The sequence below is a fragment of the Rhinoderma darwinii genome, chromosome 1 (genome assembly GCF_050947455.1).
Source record: "Rhinoderma darwinii isolate aRhiDar2 chromosome 1, aRhiDar2.hap1, whole genome shotgun sequence".
Lineage (NCBI taxonomy): Eukaryota > Metazoa > Chordata > Amphibia > Anura > Rhinodermatidae > Rhinoderma > Rhinoderma darwinii.
Genome location: NC_134687.1, coordinates 667,048,960 through 667,067,442, shown reverse-complemented (window position 1 = coordinate 667,067,442; position 18,483 = coordinate 667,048,960). Strand labels below are relative to the sequence as shown.

General features: G+C 45.4%; 1 protein-coding gene and 1 pseudogene across 1 annotated transcript in view; one reads left to right on the top strand and one right to left on the bottom strand.

Moving 5' to 3' along the window:
• Positions 1–1,435: 1,435 nt before the first annotated feature.
• The window catches only part of LOC142664824 (uncharacterized), a 41,862-nt gene continuing 24,814 nt past the window's right edge, over positions 1,436–18,483 (bottom strand). The window contains exons 5-8 of the mRNA XM_075844180.1: positions 14,517–14,668; positions 13,767–13,946; positions 13,559–13,682; positions 1,436–4,005 (exon numbers count right to left, since the gene is read on the bottom strand). Coding sequence (XP_075700295.1) covers positions 1,532–4,005; positions 13,559–13,682; positions 13,767–13,946; positions 14,517–14,668 — 2,930 coding nt within the window. The 3' untranslated portion in view covers positions 1,436–1,531. The remainder of the gene's footprint in view (positions 4,006–13,558; positions 13,683–13,766; positions 13,947–14,516; positions 14,669–18,483) is intronic.
• Positions 5,994–6,078, top strand: LOC142722400 (U2 spliceosomal RNA; annotated as a pseudogene).

Genomic DNA, 18,483 nt, shown 5'->3' with positions numbered 1-18,483 from the left:
GATTTACCTGATGCATGGGCTTTAAAACAGAACTCATGACACCTCACACTTTTATAGCTGGCATGGGAGATTGATTCAGAACCTGAAAATTAAGAATATTACATCCCCCAAAGACGGGGTTATCACACACATTTTTTTTTACAAATAATAATCTTTACAAAATAGAAGTCGGAAAACATGAAATAACAGCCATATTTTGTATCGCCACGACCGTAACAACTTGTACAACAAATGTATAACATAGTTTATGATGATCGGCGGATGGTGTAAAAAAATAAACTGACTTTCTCTCTGGATTTTTGCAAAAATTTAAAATTTATGTAAATTAAACGATAATGTAAATGTACCAAAAAAAGCCACCTACATAAAGTACAACTGGTCCCGCAAAAAACAAAGTCTCCTACAGCAACATTGACCAAAAAAATAAAGAAGTTAGGAGCATCGGGATGCAAAGAGGAAAATATAAAAAAAATTGCTCTCGCAAGGCCAAAATTGGCCGTGTCCTTAAGGGGCTAATCCTGGACACAGTTCACCTCAAGTAAATTATAATCTGGGTGCTTGGCCGATCCAGACTAATTTCATCCAAAAAATAAACATTATTGGTGACTGTTTAAAGGGAGTCCGTCAGCAGGTGCAGCTCTCCCCGCCATACTGTGCATAGTAAAAAAAAAACAAAGCTGTCCATCAGCAGCAGGAGGACGGGGAAGCCACAGATCAGGAATACGTGCTGAAGGAGAATAACTGGGATTTTATGAAAACTACAGATTACTGCAAATTAAGTGACCCAGCGCTGGAATCAGGGTCTCCGGTACTACTTTGTTACCCTCGGATAGGGCAGCATTAACCTGGAGCCAGTTTCTCTCTAATGGCTGCAAATAATCTGATGTCTTAAAAATATTTTTTTGCTCTTATTCCATTTCCCACATTTCAAACAAGAATATGGTTTCGTCTCCATGTAAAATCTTTGATGAGTTTTAAAGGGGTGTTCCAGCTTCTGACAACTGATGACCTATCGACCGGATAGGTCAACAGTACATAATAAGTGGGGGCCGGCCCCCATACAGACCCTGCACAGATCAGCTGGTCCGGTGCCTCCATGCACTGGACGATCAAGCCGGAAGTAGATAGCTCCGGCCACAGAATAGTGGCCAAGCTGCAGTACTGTATTCCAGTGAAAAGGAACAGACCTGCAGTTCTGCAGCACGGCCGCTATGCTATGTATGGAGACAACTGCTTCGGGGCTCCGTACATAGCATTACACAACATCCGGTGCCCAAGGGCCACCGGTGCAGCATATCGGTGCGGGATCCGGGCTTCAGACCCCCACCAACTACATACTGATGACCTATCCGGTGGATGGGTCATCAGTTGTCAAAAGATGGGCAACCCCTTTAACATTAGATTTTATTGCAAAACATTTTCCACACATAGAATATTAAAATGCCTTCTCCCCTGTGTGACTTCTCTCATGCATAACAAGATAAGATTTTCTTGTAAAACATTTCCCACATTCTGAACATGAATATGGCTTCTACCTTGTGTGACTTCTCTGATGAGTCCTAAGTTTGGCGTTAGTAATAAAACATTTCCCACAGACTGGACATGAATATGGCTTCTCCCCTGTGTGACTTCTCTCATGTATAACAAGCTGTGGTTTAGTAATAAAACATTTCCCACATTCTGAGCAGGAATACGGCTTCTCCCCTGTGTGACTTCTCTCATGTGTAACAAGACCAGATTTTCTAGTAAAACATTTGTCACATTCTCTACATGAATATGGTTTCTCTCCTGTGTGAATTCTCTGATGTGGAACAAGACTACATTTTTTTGTAAAACATTTCCCACATAAGGAACATGAAAATGGTTTCTCTCCGGTGTGAATCTTCTCATGCTTGACAAGACTTGATTTATTTGTAAAACATTTCCCACATACTGAACATAAGTATGGCTTCTCCCCTGTGTGATTTCTCTGATGAGTCCTAAGTTGGACGTTAGTAACAAAACATTTCCCACATTCTGAACATGTATATGGTTTCTCCCCTGTGTGACTTCTCTCATGTATAATGAGACAAAATTTCAATGCAAAACCTTTCCCACATTCTGAACAGGAGTACGGCTTCTCTCCTGTGTGACTTCTCTTGTGTATAACAAGATTTGCGTTTGATGTAAAACATTTCCCACATACTGTACAGGAATACGGTTTCTCCCCTGTGTGACTTCTCTGATGTTTAACAAGATAAGATTTCAATGTAAACAATTTCCCACATTCTAAACATGGATATGGCTTATCTCCTGTGTGAGTTCTCTTGTGTGTAATAAGATCGGATTTATTTGTAAAACATTTCCCACATTCTGAACATAAATATGGCTTCTCACCTGTGTGACTTCTCTTATGTATAGCAAGTTCTGATTTATTTCTGAAACATTTTTTACATTCGGAACATGAATATGGTTTCTCCCCTGTGTGAATCTTCTCATGTGTAACAAGACCAGATTTTTGGGTAAAGCATTTCCCACAGACTGGACATGAATATGGTTTCTCCCCTGTGTGACTTCTCTGATGAGTCTTAAGGTTGGCGTTAGTAATAAAACCTTTCCCACATTCTGAACAGGAGTATGGCTTCTCCCCTGTGTGACTCCTCTCATGTATAACAAGATACGATTTCAATGTAAAACATTTCCCACATTCTGAACATGGATATGGCTTCTCTCCTGTGTGAGTTCTCTTGTGTTTAACAAGACTTGATTTATTTGTAAAGCATTTCTCACATTCTGAACACGAATATGGCTTCTCCCCTGTGTGACTTCTCTTATGTACAACAAGTTCTGATTTATTTGTGAAACATTTTTTACATTCCGAACATGAATATGGTTTCTCCCCTGTGTGAATCTTCTCATGTGGAACAAGACTAGATTTTTGGGTAAAGCATTTCCCACATTCTGAACATGAATATGGTTGCTCCCCTGTGTGATTTCTCTTGTGTATAACAAGATTTGCGTCTGATGTAAAACATTTCCCACATTCTGAACATGCATATGGCTTCTCCCCTGTGTGACTCCTCTCATGTATAAGAAGATAAGATTTCAATGTAAAATATTTCCCACATTCTGAACAGGAGTATGGCTTCTCTCCTGTGTGAATTCTCTTGTGTTTAATAAGATCCGATTTATTTCCAAAGTTTTTCCCACATTCTGAACATGAATATGGTTTCTCCCCTGTGTGACTTCTCTGATGAGTCCTAAGTTTGGCGCTCGTAATAAAACATTTCTCACATTCTGAACATGAATACGGCTTCACCCCTGTGTGTCTTCCCTGATGAGCCCTAAGTTTGGCGTTCGTAATAAAACATTTCCCACATTCTGAACATGGAAAGGGTTTCTCCCCTGTGTGACTTCTTTCATGTTTAACAAGATCTGATTTCATCATAAAACTTTTCCCACATTCCAAACATGAATATGGCTTCTCTCCTGTGTGACTTCGCTCATGTGTAAGACGATGTGACTTTTGGGTAAAACATTTCCCACATTCTGAACAGGAATACGGCTTCTCCCCTGTGTGACTTCTCTGATGTTTAACAAGATATGATTTCAATGTAAACAATTTCCCACATTCTGAACATGGATATGGCTTCTCTCCTGTGTGAGTTCTCTTGTGTGTAATAAAATCGGATTTATTTGTAAAACATTTCCCACATTCTGAACAGGAGTATGGCTTCTCCATTGTGTGAATTCTCTGTGTATAAAGACCTGAGCTTTTTGTAAACTGTTTTCTACATTCACTACCTTGAAACCTTTTACCCCTTTTCTGACCTCTACGTGTGGTAAAAATTTGTGTTTGGTCAGCAGAAGGTTCCTTATGATTAGTGGGATTATATGATAGATCTGTGCTGTGAAGTCCTGGATGTACATTAAGGGTGAGGATGTTTTCTCCTGAAGACTGCTGCATGAGATCTTCATCTTCTACTTTATAATTTAGCGATAACATGAAGTTCTTACTGGGCTTTCCTGTAAGGATTAAAAATGTTTTGGGCTTTTAAAAGTCGCAAACTAGACAAATTTAAATCATTCAAATTAGACTGAAAACACACAAGCCATTTTTAATGCAGTTGGAGGTGTAGTTTTTATGTAGTTTTTTTCAAAGCCAGAATTGGATCTAGCAGGAAGGAGAAGTCCTTCATTTATATTTTCCATTCCTTTTGAATCCACTCATGGCTTTGGCTATAAAAAGTGCACAAAGAACTGTATGAGTAATTCCAGCTTTCTATAACACTTTACACAGTAATAATGACAAAGTCCAGGATTCTGGTCTACACTCAGAGACCACATGTATTATATAAGCCTAGACTCGATAAAATTGTAAAATCTGAACAGCACGACCTTGTCTGGCAATCACGCTTGTCCCTTGTCCACACATTTGGCCCTCCACTACCCATTGGGCATCACTTTAATACAACAATTTCATATTGTTATGGACAATTTCATGATCACCGCAGTCTACCTTATACAAGACAATGTGCCATGTAACAAAGCTCACATCTCAAGTTAATCACATCCTTAATGCCACTTCAAAAGCTTCTGAAAGACCCCTAACCTCTTCCCATCCCATGACATAATAGTATGCCACGGGGAGTGGGTCGTTTCTGTGAACTGACTAACCGTTATGTCATGGTGATGGCACAGAGACAAGAGTTGTGCCAGGGCTATCACCAGTGGGTGCACGTTACAGCCAATATTCTGCTTTAGCAATCAGGACTAGAGAGAACTCAGATTCCGTACTTTTAACACCTTTGATGTCATGGTCAATAGCGACCATTGTACTTATCTCCTTCAGGATGCAGCCTGTTTTGGCCTTGTGGACACAGATGATTTTTTTAAAATCGGACTTTAATTTATGTGGTGATAACTTTGTAATGCTTTTACCTATCAAAGAGATTCGGAGATTGGTTTTCTTTTGATACATTGTACTTTGTGTTAATGGTAAAATTTGGTCAATCCATGCAGTGTTTATGTTGTGAAAAACACCAAAATGTAGAGAAAATTTGCAAAAACTTGCATTTTTCTAAATTGGAATGTATCTCATAGATACTAATACGACAAAAAAATAGTGGCTAATTAACATTCCGCATAGGTCTACTTTATGTCGGCATAGTTTTTTGAAACGTTACAAGGCTTAGAACTTTAGCAGCAAATTCAAGAAAATGTCCAAAACATGTTTTTTATGGACCAGTTCAGTTGTGAAGTGTCTTTGAGTGCCTTATATATTAGAAACTCCTCATAAGTCACCCTATTTTATAAACTGCACTATCCAAAGTATTCAAAACAGACTTTAGAAATTTTCTTAACCCTTTAGGCGTTTCACAGGAATTAAAGCCAAGTAGAAGTTAAATTTACAAATTATTCTTTTTTTCCCGAAATTCATTTGTAATTAATTTTTTTCTGTTACAGAATTTTTTCCTAGAGAAACGCAACTCTACTTATAGCCCAGATTCTGAAGTTTTTAGAAATATCCCACATGTAGCCCTAGTGTGGTAATGGACTGAAGCACCGGCCTCAGAATCCAAGAAGCACCTAGTGGATTTTGGGAACTGCGCCGGCAATGGACCACTGCTATTCGTCAATTGTCGCACATGTAGGACAATGGGCAGCGGCGGGACATTACAAGTACTGGGAACGGTTTTAGACGTAAACACAATGTGATCGGTGGATCTGTACAGATGCACCGATCACATCGATCCCGGCATTGGACCGCCATGATGGGTACATTTCCGGTGACAGGGGAGTGTCAGCTGTCGGGGACAGCTGAGTTCCCGGTTTCCGGACCCTGTCCGTTAGGAAATTGAGCACTGGGAGCGGTTCAGTAACTGTATGTCCTGGTGCGGGTGGTGACCTCTCCCAAGGATGTACAGTTACTGACCAGTGCTGGTAGTGGTTATGAAGTTTAACAGGAGGAGGATCCATCTGTCACCTCATCGGCGCCCTCGCGATGGGTTGTCATTGCTTCTCGGCCTTTTGGCTAAGATCAAGCGTTTTACCTGTTCTTATCAGTCCTTATAAGGGTCTAAACTCTGAGCACTACTAGGGGCTAGATTCACTTAGCTCAGCGTTAAAAGAGTGTTCCAGAGGAAGCCGGCAACGAACTGTGGAGAAGAACCATCGACGACAACTATCCAGAAGGAAGACGTCATCGGGGAAGAAGCTCGGAGAGATTGCTGCCGGGAAAGAAGGAAAACTGCAACAGAGACTTCGGAGAGTAATCGCCGCTGAAGGGGGATCTTCCAGGAAGCTGTGCCGCAGAGGAAGAAGAGCTTGACATGGACCTGCGGCAGAAGAAAACTCCATGGAAGAAACTTGGCCAGCAAGGAGATTTGCATAGACCCACCCCCTTCCGGAAAAGAGCTAGGGAAGACCCTCCCCCAAGAACAGCTGGAAGAAGCCGTGGCCTCAACCAGCAACCTTGCCACCCAGAAGAAGGCTGATGGGCCAGGCCAGCAGACCCAGGCCAAGACATCTCCTCCTGAAAACTCCTCAAGCCAACAGACCACCAGGAAGCCGAATCAGGCCACCCCAACCCTGGAGCCCTGGATGAAGGAAGTGGATGGGAGAAGTTTTGCCAGCAGATGCTCTTGGATTACGGCGTCGCTAACCCTGAAACCATGAGCATTCAAGCCTTCATGATGGAGATCTTCTTTGCAACCTTTGCATCTATCAACATTTGCAGAAGGTACTGGGAGATGGTGAAAGCGGCGAGACCAGTATCCCCTTTCTCTTGCTTTGTGGGCAACTGCACTGTCCAAAGAGAGGAAAGGCGGGTGACTGTTTCAATGCGGAACCGACACACCCCCGGCAAAGGCACCGCCACCCTCCTGAGGCGGTTCTGCACTGGTGAGGGAACCCGTCCACATCCTGAACAGACGGCTTTTGGACTGGCAAGTGGTCGGTGATCGTCCGACTGAACAAGGACTCAAGCTCGGAAGATGGCCTCTAGCACCTGCCCCAGTCATTCTCGTTGCGCAACTCCTAAGGCCTCATCTTCTACCCAGACATGCTGCAGGTATGCAGGAGATGCAGCAAGAACGATCACTCGATTAAGGACTGCAAGGGGGGTGCCTGCAAGAACTGCCGTGTAACAGGACACGAGACCAAAGACTGCCCTAAACAGACCATGTTTAACCTCTGCGGACAAGACCATTCCTAGGACTACCAGAAGAGGGAAAGATCCTGAGCATCTTTAGCATCGAAAGCTCCGGCTTGAGGGAACTCCGCCCCAGCCAAACCTCCAGCAGCATAGAAGACCGGGAAGAGGAAGGATGGTAAGACGACCGTTCCTTCCCCCCTCGCCCTGCCTGCCCTACCCTTCCCATCACCCACACTTAGGCTCTCACCTTCTCCTACCCACCTACCTCAGTGGTCCTGTCACCTGCCCCCCTCCCAACCCAGCCTCCTTTGTCCCCAGCTCCAACAGCATTAATATCTTCCCCTCCAGCTGCTGGATTCCTTTCCTTGGAGGATTTTCCCCCTCTTGTCTCTTCAAGTGCCCTCCAGAGGAAGAGAGATGTGAGGAACAGCCCAGCTGCTGACACCTCAAAGAGAAAGGTCGTGCAAATCTGTGAAGATCCCCTTGCACAGCAGGAGGAAATGGAGCAGATGGTGGAGGAGCTTGTGGCTGATCCGGAGGTCATCGACTTCACGACAGACATCCAAGTGACTGCAATCTTGGAACAGTTCATGGCAGAGAGCCTGCAGGATCTTCTGACCTGCCAGGCTCCAGCGAGGAGGACCCGCTCGACAGGAGTGGTAACTAAGGTGTATTGTTTGCACTAACCTTCTTTATTCTCCTTCATGGCTGCTAAACTTAACATCTTTAGCCTCAATGTGCAGAGTGTTAGATGTCAGATGGTGCTATCCTTTTTTTCCAAACAGTCGAGTGATGTTTTTATGCTGCAGGAATGTACTCTCCCCTCTTCCAGGTCATACAACCATCTGGCCAGGCAGTGGACACATGGCCCACGCTATTGGTCTGGTGGGGGAGACTAAGTCTGCAGGGGCTGCCATCCTGATTAGGGGAAGCATGTTCACAGTTGACTCTGTCCAGGAGCTCGTCTGCGGCCGCTTGTTGGTCATAGACTGTTCATGGGCAGGAGAGCTGATTAGGTTAATCAACTTGTACGCTCCCCCTATGAAGGCCGAGTGCCTGGAGCTATTCTGGACCCTGCGGACCCAGCTCGCCACTACTAGGGCAGTGGTAATGGCCGGGGACTTCAACTGCCCAATCGAAGAGCATGGAAAAAGTTCCGGCACGTCAAGCAAACTGTATGTCAGATCCAAACTGCTTATCGAGATGGTGACAGAAGCATCCTTGCAGGATGTTGTGGGCTCCATGGGGAACGGCACTGTAAACTATTCATGGAGCCGGCCCGATGGTTCACTTCGGTTTCAGAATGACTGTGTTCACCTCCCGGGCAGTTAAGCAGCATGGGCACTCTACGCTACTTCTTCTCTGACCACAGGGCCATGCTCTTCCAATGTGCCATCTTTCACGGTTTCCCCACTGGCCTTGGCTCTTGGAAGCTGAATTGCGCCCAGCTGGAAAGAGAGGAAGTACTAGCGGAACTTAGGAACGCCTATATTGTTTTTTCGGAATGACAAAGATTTAGTTAACCAAACCTGTGACTGGTGGGAATACGTTAAAAATGCTGTTTCTTTCAGGCAAAAAGTCGTCAACAAGCGTGTGAGAGGAAGAGAGACTTCAGGGAGATGCAGAATCAGTTTCGATCCCTGCAAGACCTCCTTCAATGTGGCTGGAATGTCAGGGAGGAGCTGGAGGAGGCCAAAAAGAACCTAAAAATGCACTTTGAGGAGGAATCCAAGCAAATTGTCTTTCGTTCCAAATGGAGAACTTGGAGAAGGGTGAGAAAAGTAACTCGTTCTTTTCCAGGAAACTCCATACCGGCCACACACCCCTGAAGGAACTCCGAGATGAGACCAGAAATCTGCATTCTGGGAAGAAGGTGGCGATGGGGTCGTCACAGACTACTACTACAGCTTCTACTCCCCGAAGCGGACAATAAATTCCTGTCAGGTATCATTAACCATCTTGATCTTGCAGGTACGGAGGCTATGGATGTCCCTCTGACGGTGGAGGAGCCGCTCTCTGCTGCTAAATCCTTCAGACCCGGCAGGACGCCGGGCAATGTCTGTCTCCCAGCAGAGCTCTATGTAGCGCTGGGAGACCTGATCTGTCTCGACCTGCTGGCGCTCCATGGGGAGATGGTGGAGGGCAGAATGCCCCCATCATTGAGGGGAGGCATGATCACGATCTTGTATAAGTGACAGGGGGAGAGAAGTGACCTGAAAAACTGGCGTCCCATCTCTCTCCTGAACATGAACTACAAGCTAACAGACTGAAGGTGGTCATCGGACGGATCATCGGATCGGACCAAACCTGCAGCATTCCTTGCCATAGGGTGGCCGACACTCTTGCCCTCTTGAGAGATACGGTGCATTACATGCATAGCCGCCGTACACACGTGGCCCTGGTCAGTCTTGATTAGGAGAAGGCTTTTGACCGGGTCTCTCACAAATTCATGGGCAGGGCTCTGCGTAGGCTGGGGCTTGGCAGGATGTTCTGTTTGTATGTTAAACTGATGTATTCTGATATTTATAGCACGGTGTTGGTGAACGGCTGGAAGACTGACATGTTTCCTGTCCTGTCGGGGGTTAGACAAGACTATCCTCTTTCACCTCTCCTATTTGTTTGTGTTATAGAGCTCTTCGCAGAGTCTATCTGGCAGAATGGAGAGATCAGAGGGATCACCACACCAGGTCGAGGACTCTTTGAGGCCAAGTGCTCGCTGTACATGGATGATGTGACAGTCACCTGCGCTGACCAGCGCTCGGGGACTGCACTCGTCCGGACCTGCGAGGAGTTCGGACAGGCTTCAGGGGCAAAGGTCAACTGTGGGAAGTCAGAAGATATGCTCTTTGGGAACTGGAACCGGTCTTCTGCCCCCTTCATATTTACCATCAAGCCGGACTTCATCAAAATTCTAGAAGTCTGTTTCGGGAAGGAAGGTGCAGCCTTAAAGTTCTGAGAAGAATGCTTGGCCAAAGTCAATCAGAGAATCGGACTGTGGAGGCTCAGACAACTCACTACTGAGGGAAAAGCACTGGTCCTGCGTAACGAAGTCTTGCCCGTGCTACAATACACTGCGCAGGCATGGCCCCCTCTATCCACTGTCTCGAGGGCAATTACCAGGACTGTTTTTCACTTCATCTGGGGCTCGAAAATGAACAAAGTAAAGTGGACTGTTATGTACAAGGAGCCCTGCAAAGGTGGGAAGGGTATACCCAACATCCCCACTCTGCTACAGATTGCCTTTGCTGTCCTTAGAATCCTACGAACACAGTCACATACAAACGGATCTGCGTGAAAGCCCATGTCCCGTTGTTTTCTCCTTCTCCTCTTGCCAGGTTTTGGCTGGGACAAGTGGGACAGCTCCTTCCCTTACAACTGGCACGCTCCCTGGTTCTATGGAGATGTTGTCCGGTTTGTGAGGGAGCATCAACTGGAGGGTCTTAACCCCTTAATGACCAGCCTATTTTAAACCTTAATGACCAAGCCATTTTTTACGTTTTTCCATCGTCGCATTCCAAGAGCTATAACTCTTTTATTTTTGCGTCGACATAGCTGTATAAGGTCTTGTTTTTTGCGGGACAAGTTGTATTTTTTAATAGCACCATTTTGAGGTACATATTATTTATGGATTAACTTTTATTAACTTTTTTTTGGGGGGGGAATAGAAAAAACCCTGAAATTTCGCCACGCTTTTTCGCGTCTTAAATCTACGCCATTTACCGTGTGATATAAATGACACAATAAGTTTATTGAGCGGGTTGTTACGATTGCAACGATACCAAATTTGTATAGATTTTGTATGTTTTACTACTTTTACACAGGAAAAACGCTTTTTTTTCAAAATTATTTGTTTTTTTGTCTCCATGTTTGAAGAGCTGTAACGTTTTTTTTTTTCTCGCCGATGCAGTTGTAAGAGGGCTTTTTTTTTGCGGGAAGACTTGTAGTTTTTATTGCTACCATTTTGGAGTAGATGCGACTTTTTGATCACTTTTTATAACATTTTTTTTAAGTCAGGATTCACAGAAAACAGCAATTTTTCCATAGTTTTTTATTAATTTTTTTACGGCGTTCACCGTGCGGGTTAAATAATGTAATACATTTATAGTGGGGGTCGTTACGGACGCGGCGATACCAAATATGCGTGACTTTTTAAATTTATTTTGGTTTTTTAATAGTAAAGCAGTTTGTAAGGGGAAAAGCTGGGTTTTTCATTTTTTTTCCATTTTTTTTTTTTAATTAACTTTATTTAACTTTTTTTTTACTAGTCCCACTAGGGGACTTCACTATGCGATTCTCCGATCGCTATTGTAATACACTGTAATACTTTTGTATTGCAGTGTATTACTGCCTGTCCATTTAAAACAGACAGGCATCTGCTAGGTCATGCCAGAGGCATGATCTAGCAGGCATTCATGACAGGCAGACCTGGGGGCCTTTATTAGGCCCCCGGCTGCCATAGAAGACACTGACACTCGGCGATCGTATCGCCGGGTGTCGGTGGGAGAGGGAGCTCCCTCCCCCTCTCCAAAACCACTCAGATGCGGTGCTCGCTATTGCGCACCGCATCTGAGGGGTTAAACATGTGAGATCGATACTAATATCGATCTCACACGGCAGAGCAGGGACGCCCCCAGTCCTCAGCTGCCTCTGGCAGCCGAGAGCAGGGAGATTTGATGGCTCCCTGCTCTGTTTACTCATCCTGAGGCAGTGCCGTAAAAAGGCATATGCATCAAAATAAAGCCAGCTAGTGGCCGCCGTTAAAAGGCGTATTGGCGGTCACTAACAGGTTAAGCCCGACTTGTGGAAACCTAAGACGATCCACAAGCAAATCAGAGCAAAGGACTTGCCAGAATCTGTTGCAGGGCTTCATGCCGACACGTCAGAGACTGTTTGGACTAACGTGTCACCTGGCAGGTTGACCAACGGGCACAAGGACATTTCATGGATAGCCATCCAGGGAGGATTGCCTCTTAGGCCATTCATGCATGCCCACAACCTGTGCAAGAGCCAGTAATGCCCCAGGTACCCCTTCACAGAGGAAACATCTTTGCACATTTCATGGCAGTGCCCCTTTGCACAGGTTCTGTTGAAAAGCTCGGAACACAAACTAGACTACTCAGTTCCCAGAAACAGACTGTCGTACCACTCTGTACTTTATGGACTATTTCCTGGGGTTAACACTGTTGGAGCAATCCAGGAGGCCTGGCGTCTTATGAACTGTTTAAATGACTCTATATGTTTTCAAGGAATCACCTAAACCTGCAAAGAGAGAGTCTGTCCGTCCAGGACTTCCACAGGCTGATCCACTGCCTTCTGAGCGACTACTCCACCTGGGACAGCACGGATGTCGATGAGTAAGATGACGGATACTCCCCGGCTAGAGCGATAGCAATACTCTGGCCAGGGATTCTGCTCCTAGAGGGAGCCCCTGACGTCACTGTCCATATATGGACACTAGGGACTTTGAGATGCCAAAATACCTAGCCAGAGCGTCGGAAATGCATCGTCCCGGGATTCTGCTCGTGGAGGTCAGGGGGCTTCTCTGGGAGTGGAATCCTTGGCCAGATTGTCGGCAATGCTCTGGCCGGGAAATCCACTCTAAAAGGGAGTCCCTAGAGGCGCTATTTACAGGGGTTGTGGTGTGTGGCACTGTATACATGGACACTTTATATGTGGGCACTGCGGTACTATGTACATGGGCACTGTGGTGTTTTCAGGGGGTTGGGAAAAAAGATCCTGACAAATGAAGTTTATCCATTTTATAAACGGCTGTCAAAAACGGATGGCAAACAGATGCCCAATGGTCATTATAAATGGTCAGATGGCTGGAAACCAGATGAGAATTCGGGGACACACTAATGCAAAACAGCCATGAAAATCTGACAGTTGATCAGTTTTTAACTGCCTTTTTTTTTTATCACGGTCATGTGAACATAACCTCACTAAGGCCATATGGGAAGAAACGTAGGAAGCAAGGACTAAGTCGCTGGGTGCCGTCATTGCACAGCGCGAAGTCACTCGTTACCGGAAGCATGTCGTCACGAGTCCGGAAAAGCGCCATAGGCAACCGGAACGGACGTTGCATGCGCTCCACATGGAACACATGCCGGAGGAGCTGTTGGAAGGAAGACATCCTCTCTCCAGCTAGCAACACGTTCCCGTAATGCCGGAGTCGGGGGGGGGGGAGGAGCAAAGCCAGGTAATAGGGAAGAACCAAAGCTAACACCTGATGTCTCACCTTACCAAAAGCGCAGGAGACCAAAGGCAGGATTAGTGATCCGGGAGACAGCAGAACCGGGCAGAGGAGGGGGGGGGGGTGCTATTTAACCTCCTGTCAGTTCATATCCCTATTAGAGGCGGAGCACCAACCTCCTGTGTTGCGGTCATGGAGCCTAAAGTGAGAAATTTACATACATCGTTTACCTCGTGATGTGAGAGGTCGGTAGTTTTCCATCATGACCTCCTTGTACAGATCTTTGTGTCCTTCTACATACTCCCACTCCTCCATGGAGAAATAGACAGCGACGTCCTGACACCTTATAGGCACCTGACACACACAATGATACAGTCATTACCCAGACTCCTCCAGTGCCAATACTGTATAATTTCCCAGCATTCCCAGTAGTGTCACCTCTCCAGTCAGCAGCTCAGTCATCTTGTGGAGAAGTTGTAGGTTCTCCTGCTTATTGTTCTTCTCATGTATCCGGGAGTGAGGAGGGGGCTCTATGATGGGGCTCCGGCTCCATCCTCCTAACTCATGACTGCTGGGGGCCACAGAGTCACCCCATGTCTTCTTCACTATTGTGTAATCCTGTGTATGGGGTGAGACACTTATATAACTTCATTTCTATAACAAAGGAAAATGGGACGTGATGCAAAACTTTATATATTACAGGAGGAAAGAAAAAAACACGAGGGCACAATCTGACATTAATGTGGGGGAAGATCACAAATGTAAACCTGCCCGATGTAATCCTAAATCTATCCTAAGAGAAAAATAAGAAGGAAATAATATAAATGTCAACTAGATGGACCATGTGTTCTCCTCCTGCCGTCATCTTCTATGTTTCTATATAGATGTCAGACTAGTGGTAGAAATCCCCATCTCCAGGACAGACTCAGGCCATGTGATTCTTCCTGGTTCCTGTGGTTCTTCTCCTCCTGGTCCTTCTCCTCCTGGTTACAACGTGACTACTTACCATTCTCATTACTCTACATTACTATCACCATGACACATAACTGACCATATTGCTGGCTGATCTTCACTTCTTCCCGTCACTTGGAGGGTCTCGTAGATGGTATACAGGATACTGGCTTCTTTCTCTTATGTGTGACTTGTTACATAATACAATAAAGAACATAGAAATATAGAAACGTTTACCTCTCCGCTCAGCAGGTAGATGATCTCCAGGGTGAAGTTTAATATTCTTGTGGTCATTACATTGCTGTCCTTGTCCATCGTTGTTGTATCATTCAGGAGGAATGTTCTGGATGAGAACATGGATCCACTGGAGGTTGTAGTACTGCAGGTGTCTTTATGAGAAGAGGAGAGAATCATACAAGGGTTCGAAGTCATGTGTGAAATACAGAACCTCACTTCTCACTGAGAGAAACTGGTTCTCCGAGCCTCCCCCACATGGAATAAAGGGGCATGACCAGCACCGACATGTATCATAAATGTCTGGTTGAAGAGTGGTACGGGTCCCAGAGGGGTGACCAGTACCTTTGTGGACGAGGGGTGACCCGTACCTATGTGGACGAGGGGGGACCAGTACCTATGTGGACGAGGGGGGACCCATACCTATGTGAATGAGGGGGCTGCTGGTGACCGGTCCAGGCAGAGAATAAATAAAGAGGTGGTCACACATGTACGACTCGTTCTATTCACTTCTATGGGTGTAAAAGAAACAGACGAGCGTGGCCCCCTCTACATTCTACATTCATTCTCTGCTAGGATTCAGCAACCACCTCACCAGGCAGGACGGGGCCCCCATCTTCTCTATATTAGATGTGGTTCCCATAGGAGGCATCTATCAGACATGTATGGAATATCCTGTTATGATATAAATGTGATGAAAATACCGCTCTACAACCGTGGTGGAACAAACAGAATGACACTTCCTAGTAATTTATTTTTCTGTGAACCTCCATCAGGGCACGGACAGAAAACAACATGGAAGCAGAAAATATAAGTCCTCTCCCCTTTACCTGATCTTGTAAGTGACAGAGGACATTGATTTCAATTATTATTTTTGGGCATTTTTTTCAATCAAATTAGGCCAAAAAAGCAAATGTGTGGGAAAACCTGCGTCATTGGTGATTTTCTATGTGCGAGGAGGAGGGGGAATAATTGTAATTCATTAGTATTGGAGTAGATCATGAAAGCGCACAATAAAAACTGTTAAAGGGATTCTGTCCCCAGAAATTGCCCTATAAAAGCAGCAGCGCAGTAAGACAGTGGAGCCTCACCTGAATATAGAAGTTTATTTGTAATATGTAAATGAGCAGTTTGGAGCAATGAGAGCGTCACCTCCTCATCTTACTGTTCTCCTGCTTTCATAGGGCAATTTCTGGTGACATAATCCCTTAATAAATATATATATAATTTATATTCATTCATTAAAAAAAAAAAACACAAAACCTTTTCCCGTTTTCCCCAGAAGCGATGTAAAAAAAACCCAACAAAATGAACATAAAACTGGTCCAAACTAAAGTCCTCAACATTGATATTGTAACGCCAAGAAGGAAACGTTTTGGAATTGTGGAAAGCACAGAAGATAGATAGATATGTAAATGACATGTTCATTATATGTAAATAAGAAAATGGAAACTTTTTCCAAACATCTTGATTTAACCAGTATGGCGTATGAGAGCCATGCACAGAAATCCCCGCACTTCCACCCCTTGGCATGCGATTAAGGTTATTAACCCCTTCACGCCTGCCATGCGGCTATATACGTTCCAACTGCTGATGCCCCGTGAAGTTGTCACATATATAAACGTTGGCAGCCTGGAATGGGGTTTAATGAGTGCAGTGTTGCTTCCTTGTGAGCAGAGCTGCAATCATGTTTGCTGGGGCTATAAGAGCCCCAGAATACACCCCCCACTGTAGATAGCGCCACCTAAGCTCCCTTTAGGAGCGTAATCCCCAGCTAGCACTCTAATCAAGGAGTCCCCTCCTAGAGATAGCCCCCGACGGCTCTCCATCCCAGCTGTAAATAGTGCCCCCCCTGTAGATAGCATCGAACCCCTCTTCCCTCTGTAGATAGCGCCACATAAGCTCCCATCAGGAACGGAATCCCCGGTGTCTGATCGCATTGTGCCAGGGATTCCACTTCTAGGGAGAGCCGTTGAAGTCACTGTCCATTTGGATACGGACATCAGGGGCTCTCTCTAGGAGTGGAATCCCTGGCACAGAGCGATGTGACACCGGGGATTCAGCTCCTAGGGAGCCGCTGACGTCACTGTCCATATATGGATAGTGACGCCAGGGGCGTCGCAATCCATATATGGACAGTGACATCAGAAGCTACTCCTGGAGCGGAATCCCCAGCCACAGCGTTGCCAACGCTCAGGCAGGGGATTCCGCTTTTAGAGTTAACCCATAGTGTCACGGTCTATATATGGACAGAGACCCCCGGGGCTCCCTCTAGGAGTGGAATCCATCTGGCTGGGGAGCTACAGTGGTGCTATTTACAGGAAGGGGAGGCATTTATAGGGGGTGTGCTGCTATCTAAGGGGGGAGTGGCACTATCTATAGGGGAAGTGGCGTTATCTGAAAGGGGAAGTGCTATCTGCAGAGGGTGGCGCTATCTGCTGGGAGGATGGTGCTATCTGCTGGGGGTGGCACTATCTACAGGGGGTGTGGTGCTACCTATAGGGGTGCTATATACAGGGGGTGTGGTACTACATACTTGGGCACTATGGCATTATATGGGCACTACCTACAGGGGACACTGTGGCGCTATCGACATGGGAACTGTGTGTGGCACTATGTGGGCACTATCTACAGTGGGAACTGTGGCACTATTTACAGTGGGCACTATCTATTCAGGCACTGGCACTATCTACAGTGGGCAATGTAGTTATCTACAGCAGTATTGCGTCACTATCTACATGGTTACTGTGGCGTTTTCAGGTGGCTGGGACAAAAAAAAACCCCTAACGAATTAAATTCAGCCATCCGCCGGATAACAAATGGCGGTGAAAAATGGTCAGACGGCCGGGAAATGGATTCAAATTTTGAGACACATTGATGCAAAACACAGTCATGAAAAACTGACAGTTGATCAGTTACCGGACCTTTTTTTCATGTTGTGTGAATATAGTCTTATAGTCCTCTTATCCGCTCACAGCGATACAGGGTGACGGAACGAGAAGACTAATTGTTACAGAGCTGTACAGTGTATATAGATATACCTAGTGGGGAAAAAGAAGCGTCCGCCTCCTATTGAAATGAATGGGAAGCCGAATTGTGAACATACCCGAAGAGATCTACACAGGTTTCATCTGTAGGGAAGGAATCAATTTCCATTTCTCCATTTTAATTGTCATAGGGGCAGTCGATATTTATAATGTCTCGGGGCCTACAGGAGGACAGTGTGGACCCATTATATCAACAAGAGATTTGACGTTGGACTAATTCAGGGAGCAGAGTCTAAGGGACATCTAGTACGGACATGTGGACTTATTGGTGTGGTAAAGATGGCGGCTTTATCGTCATGGGCAATGCACAGTCTGGCCGGGAAAGTCATTGAGTAGGTATTCTGCAGTAACATCACGTTTCTAAATGTTTACTTATTATGCTTTAATCTTCTGCAGAGCAATCACAGAAAATGGACATAGCGGACATCTGATGTCATCTCACTCATGTTTTGCCGCTTGTTAAACTATGTCTTGGTTTCTGCTGCTAAGTGAACGGGACAGTAGAAGGTCAGATGTGCATCCGAAGTTGGTGGATAGGCCGGGACCCTATGGGCCCTTTCAAAAACATAGACCGCAGACAAGGCCGAATCAGGGAGCATGTCCCTAATCCGGTGTGCAATGAAGGTACAGGGTTCTCTATCTTCCCTCCGCTCTAGTAGGCCAAAGATGTAGATAATATTGCCAAGCCGATTTTCTAGGTCATCAGGCTTTTGGGGCCACATATCGGCAGTTTTTTCCAAGAGGTAATCTTTCCAGGAACTGGCGCGGCTACGTCTTCTATATCCGATATTCTTATTCAAGCAAACTCATTAAAGAAGCACCTCCAAAAAATTCGTTTTCTCTGGCCCATTGGAGAGACACATTATGTAAATTGTGGTGAAGGTAATTTTCTTACCTGTGGAGGGAGACCAAGTGGCCACAGT